This window comes from Monodon monoceros, unplaced genomic scaffold (assembly GCF_005190385.1).
Source record: "Monodon monoceros isolate NGI ecotype Baffin Bay Population unplaced genomic scaffold, NGI_Narwhal_1 Super_Scaffold_11, whole genome shotgun sequence".
Lineage (NCBI taxonomy): Eukaryota > Metazoa > Chordata > Mammalia > Artiodactyla > Monodontidae > Monodon > Monodon monoceros.
In genome coordinates, this window is record NW_021703767.1 from 13,984,534 (window position 1) to 13,991,005 (window position 6,472).

At 38.3% G+C, this 6,472-nt stretch overlaps 1 protein-coding gene across 1 annotated transcript; it reads left to right on the forward strand.

Moving 5' to 3' along the window:
* The first annotated feature begins 5,975 nt into the window (after nucleotides 1-5,975).
* LOC114890450 (keratin-associated protein 7-1) lies at nucleotides 5,976-6,227 on the forward strand. Its single transcript, XM_029213905.1, is given in 1 exon segment — nucleotides 5,976-6,227. A coding segment is annotated over 1 exon segment (252 nt).
* Nucleotides 6,228-6,472: the final 245 nt, after the last annotated feature.

Below are 6,472 nucleotides of genomic sequence, written 5' to 3' on the forward strand. Positions count from 1 at the left end.
TTGCCAAGCTTCACTCAGATGCTTGATTATTTTTTTGAATTGACAATTCTAATACAATATTAATAGGTGTCTCTCCATAGCTCTCTCCTACAATCCATTATTCAAACTAAGCCAGTTCTAATCACATCATTTCCTCATTAAATCCTTTGGAAGCAGCTCTTTATCTCTTCCCACACCTGTCCTGCATGTAAGACCATCCTTTCTCTAACTATGGCACTGATTTGCTGGAAATTTCAACTTAACTTCCCTCCATATGTACATTCCTCCATCTAAATGGATCAGCTCACCAATCCCTAAACCAACACAGACAATTCTGCTCTTTCCATGCTGATGGTGTTCCTTCATCCTGAATATCTTTTTATCTTCACCTGTCCAAATCATACTCATCTTTCATCACACACTCCAACAGCTATTTCATTCATTCATACATTTAAGAGATTAAGAGATATTTATTGAGTTTCAGCTATGTATTAGTTAGGCACAAATAAGACAGACATGGTGCCTACTGCCAGGGGTGACAGACAGTGAGGGGGTGACCATTGTGGCTGGATCATAGGAAGGGAGGAAGAGTAGGATGAAGTGAGGTTGGAAGGTTAGACAGGAACCAGGCCATGTCAGAAGTTTGAATTTTTATTTTTCTAAGAACAACAGGAAGTCACTGAAGACTTTTTAAGTAGGGTATAGCACACTTTATTTTGAAAAGTTCATATTAGCTTAGCTGAGGGAGGGAGACTAAAAGAGGGGAAAGGGAAACCAGAGAGGACACTATGGCAATAGTCCTAGGTAGAGATGGTGGTGGTTTGACTATATCACAGCAATGAGAATGGAAAAACATGTGGATTTGAGATGTATTTTGGAGGCAATGCTGATTGGACCTGGTGACAGATTGGATAAAGGAATTATATGAAAAAGAGAATTAAGTTTTTGTTTTGGGCAATTATATAGCAGTGTTACTTACTAAGATGGGAAAGCATAGGGGAGGAATAGGTATGTGGGAGAAAATTAGGAGCTCAAGTTTTGACATGTTAAAAATCATTTTTACACAAATGTTCATGGCAGCATTAATCATAATAGCCAAATATTGGAAACAACCCAGAAGTCCATCTATTGATGAATGGATTAAAAAAACTATGGTGTATCCATAAAATGAAATGTTATTTGGCAATAAAAAAGAATGATTCATGATTCAGCATGAATACTGATTCATGCTACAACATGGATGAACCTTAAAGACATTATACTAAGAGAAAGAAGCCAGACACAAAAGGCTGCATGTAGTAGGATTAAATGTATGTGAAATGTCCAGAAGAGGCAAAATCATAGAGACAGAACTTAGATTGGTGGTTGTGAATGGGGTGAGACTTTAATGATGTAGTTTCTTTTTTTTTTGGGGGGGGGTACACGGGCCTCTCACTGTTGTGGCCTCTCCCGTTGTGAAGCACAGGCTCCGGACGCACAGGCTCAGTGGCCATGACTCACGGGCCCAGCCGCTCCGCGGCATGTGGGATCTTCCCAGACCGGGACACGAACCTGTGTCCCCTGCATCGGCAGGCGGACTCTCAACCACTGCGCCACCAGGGAAGTCCCTGTAGTTTCTTTTTGAGATGATGAAATTGTTCTGAAATTGAATAGTGATGATGGTTGCACAGCTCTGAGGCTATAAAAATCACTGAATTGTGCACTTTAAAAGAGTGAAATTTATCATATATGAGTTCATCTCAGCAAAGGTGTATTTAAAGGAATTTTTTTGAGATGCTGTTTTGGTCTAGGTTCTTCAGAAAGCAAAGTTTCTGGTGAAGGGCTGATGTATTTTTTCTTTCTTAGGGAGCAGGGAAGTGAAACAGGGAAGGGTGGGCACCTCAGATTAAGATGCTTTATTAAGTTGACTACAGCTAAATACAACTAAGTGCTTGATTCTATAGGACCATTTCCCAAGAAATTGCCTAACTATCCAGGACAGTCCATTGACTCCCATCTCTCTTGTACCAAGGTTCACCCCTTAGAGCATTAACTCCCCACACTTCCAGACTATACATACATGGGTACCACATGGGCTTGTCAATGTCTTTTTTAGATGTTAGAGGTGAAACCTTTGGGTGTGAGGTAAGAGATATCTTGTGAGGGAATGGGCAAGCACCATCATTTTATATCTACTTGACACTGGTTAGAGCCTAAACAAAGATGATTCTTGTAGGAGCTGAAGGGCTATACTGTAGAGCGTAATTATTGTCTGATAAAGATACCCATTAAATATTCAGGTATGTTGAGCATCTTTTCATGTGCCTGTTGGCCATCTGTATGTCTTCACTGGAGCAATGTCTATTTAGGTCTTCTGCCCATTTTTTTGATTGGGTAGTTTACTTTTTTGATATTGAGTTGTATGATATTGTATGATGATACAATGTATGATATTGAGTCTATTTGCACATTTTGGGTATTAACCCCTTGTCAGTTGCATAGTTTGCAAATATTTTCTCCCATTCTGTGTAAAACTAATTTTTATGGCAACAGTTCCCTCAATTAGATTACATAGTGACTAGGCAGATGTGGAGGAAAGAAGAGAAAGAAAAGAAATGAAAGCTATCAAGTAATCCATAAGCATGTACAGATTGATAGTGAATGAACTGCATAGAAAAATATGTTTTACAACATAAAATATCAGAACTATTTTAAATTATATTATGTAAAGTCTTAAAAAACCCTTTTTATTTGTTTTTATCTAATTATCTAAATTTTGGAAAGTGTGTTTAGAAACATTGCTAAACTATGTTTTAGAAATTATTGTAGTCTGTGTAATGAGTATAAAGTCTCCATGGGAGTCATTAATGCTGCTGGGCAACATCGTGGACTTCCTCCTCTGGGCACACAGCATTGCTGGTATGGCCAGTGAAGTTAGGTAGGGCTGTGCAGTGGGAAGAGTGTGGCAGTGATGCACAACATTGGGTGGAAGTTTTTGGAAGCTAGTGTATGATTTGCCACATGCCCTTCCCCTATTAGTAATATTTTAGATGACAACTGTCAGCTTAAGCCTTTGAATGAGAATGTCATCCATCTAAGACACCCACCAACCTGAGGGGATGTGTAGTGTGAGCAGGAAATAAACCTCTGATTCTTCCAAGCATCTAGACTTTGGGTTGTTTGTCATGGCAGAAAAAACTAGCCTTTCCTTGATCTGTTCAAGAACATAAAGTGATCTGAGGCACTTTATAAGCTGAAACCCTTTAAAGTATCACTAACATCAAAGGCAGTAGAGAAAAACTGGGAAGAACATAGCTTTGGAGCTATATGGGTTAGATTTGGAGTTTGATTCTGCTGATTATTAACTGTGTGACTTAAACTTTCTGGCCTCAGTTTTCTTATTAGAAAAATTGTAATACCCATATTATAAGATCATTGCAAACATTAAATGAATTAACATTTGTTAAGTGCTTAGAGAAGTGCATAGCGGGACATCCCTGGTGGTCCAGTGGTTAAGACTCCACACTTCCACTGCAGGGGGTGCATGTTCGATCCCTGTTTTGGGGAACTAAGACTCTGCATGCTGTGTGGTGCAACCAAAAAAAAATGTGCATAGTAAGTCCTCTTAATATATATATATATGTATAAATATATATATACACAATGTATATGGTAAGATATATAAACAAGTAGTATACATAAAGTGTTTAGAACAGAACCTAGCACAGAGTGAGTCCTTCATGTATATTTATTATTACTAATATTTAAAATAAAAAATATTGAATCAAATATTTGGCTAAGGAGTTTCTCTGGGAAAGTCTAAGAGGAGATAGGAAAATAAAAAACAAGCAAAATAGTTTTGTTTTTTTTTTTTAATTGGGGGTAAGTGATTCATAGGCCAGCTCAGGTGGGTTTTACCTCCTGGTAAATAAAATATGCCTGGACACACTGTAGTTACTTCCCTTTCTATTCAGGTGTGACCTGAGAAAAGAAACAGAGCACAAGGGAATGGAAAAGACAAACTAAGGTTTTTTTCTTTAATTATCTCTATCACCCAGAGAATAGGTCACCTGTGACTGACACTGAACATGCCTGTCAAAGAGAAATAAGCAGCTCAGGGCAATTTCACACAGCCAAGCACAGACAGAGTCCTTGAAATCTCATGAAAGACTTGTCCAGAATTTATCAGGATGATTTATTCATCAGAATCACCTGAGATACTCATTAGAAATACAGATTTCCAGGATCTCATGGTGGTAGAGGGAGAGGATAGCTCTGGAAATCTGAATTTCAAACAAGTTCTTTAGGGCGTTCTTCTGCCTGTTTACATTTGATAACCCTCCAACTCCAGTCCTGTAGTTCAGACTAACTGAGATAAATACCACTGCCACCTGGTGGCAGTAGATCCAAATTACATGTTCAGAAGTTATTGCATGGTAGAATCAGCAGTAAAAATTTTCGAGTAACCACTGAACAGTCACAATTAAATGAGAGCAGTCACCTCTGCCCTCTCTGACTCCCACACATATTTTTGAGTTTTCTGGATTAGCTTATGTAGAGTTTATATAATTTGGACTCTTGAGGATACAGCCTCTTATTTTAATTCATTCCTTTTGTTAAAAATTGAATTTGAAAATAGACCTTATCTTTTTGATTTTCTCTATAAACTCTCATAATGTAATCAGTTTTTAGAATAAAAAAAAAAGCATGTCCAAACTTAAATAATATGACCTGTAGGAAGTTCTTGTGTCAGAGAACCTCAGGGAGGAGGAATTTTAACAGAGAAATGTCTGGAATATTTTGCCCTTTGGGCTCTATGGTTATCCATTAAGGGAGGAATATACAAAGGAGTTGGTATCCAGGAAGTTTTCTTTATCTATTTTCAGAGAAACTAGGATGTATAAAAATGATTCTTTCCTAAACATTTGAATTGGAATAGACTTAGCTTTGCTGAGCTCAAATTCTTTCTGGTTTACTTTTGTCATGAAAAGTGGACATACTTCTGCAAAATGGGAGTAAAAGTAAGTGCTGCACTTTTAAATATAACTGGTATTTCATAATGGATCATGGTGTCCAAGCTTGTTTTACTAGGAGTCAATAAGAACCAAGCATTGTATAACATGACTTTAAATTGGGCACCATTCCACTCAACCCCAGTGTGGCAACTCCACAACAAGACAGCTTGGCAATGTTCAAGATGATTTACAACCAAAGATTGTATGTTCTCCATGGAGAAAAAAGACAGGTTAACAAGGATAATGCTCATAAATGAAATACATGAAAATTACTACTACATTATCCATAGCTATCCTATTATTTAGTGTTCTTACAGCCTCTGTAAAAAAGACTTGCTCTGTTGGATTTCTGTAGCAATGCTTTAAAAATTAAAAATAATTGAGATGAAATTCACATAACATAAAATGAGCCAGTTTTAAAGTGAACAATTCAGTGGTATTTAGTACATCACAGTGTTTTGCAATTACCATCTCTAGTTCCAAATATTGTTCTTTACTCCAAAAAAACCTCCATACCCATTAAACAGTTGGTATACCAATGCTTTTGAATGACATATGGAGAGAATTTCAAGAAGCTGTAGAAGTGTTTACATGGTTGCCAAAGCTTTTTTTAGTTTAGCTATATCAGTTGGGAGGAGTTTATAATCAGAGGATTTAAAGAGTCTCACATGATGCAATCAGAACACGGGTTAAACCATGGAACACCGATGAAAAGAATTCAATTGTGTGTCAAGGATGGCTGCTGGCTTTGAAGATATGACACATTCCTTTGCAGATAGAAAAGCCAACAAAAATGTGGGCAGTGAGTCTGTGGGTTCCTTTATATGCATTTTATTAGCAATAATAGAATTATCTATGCAAATTTATCATAAGATGTCTAGGCAAGCATGTCATGCCCACCAGCTTGAGGTATAAAAGGCCCTGTGCAGGACAAGAACTTCATTCATTCTTGGGTAACTTTCTCTTTGCAATCTATCCAAATCCTTCTCAACTCCTGCCACCATGACTCATTACTTCTGCTGTGGAAGCTACTTCCCAGGTAATCCTTGCTAGGCAACCGATTTCCACAGGACCTTCAGAGCCACACTCCTGCCCCTGGGCTCTCCCCTGAACTACGGTTATGGATGAAATGGCTACAGCTCCCTGGGCTACTGCTTTGGTGGTAGCAACATTAGCAACCTAGGCTATGGCTACGGTGGCAGCTTTTGCCGGCCATGGGGCTCTGGCTCTGGCTTTGGCTACAGCACTTATTGATGGACCATGGCTGCAGATGACTACAGGACTCTTCGACCATTACTCTGTGCACAGAACAACCTGAAAAACAAAGTCTGTCTTCCTGCTTCCAGATATGCTTCCTGCTTCCATCTTCTCGCTGACTTCTTGCTGAAATCCTGGTCTTTGGTGATGCTGAACAAGTCACCCAGGCATAAAATGCTGAACTGGTACTCATCTACAGCTAAAGCAAGATATATTTTTCCAATATACCTGAATTTTTACTA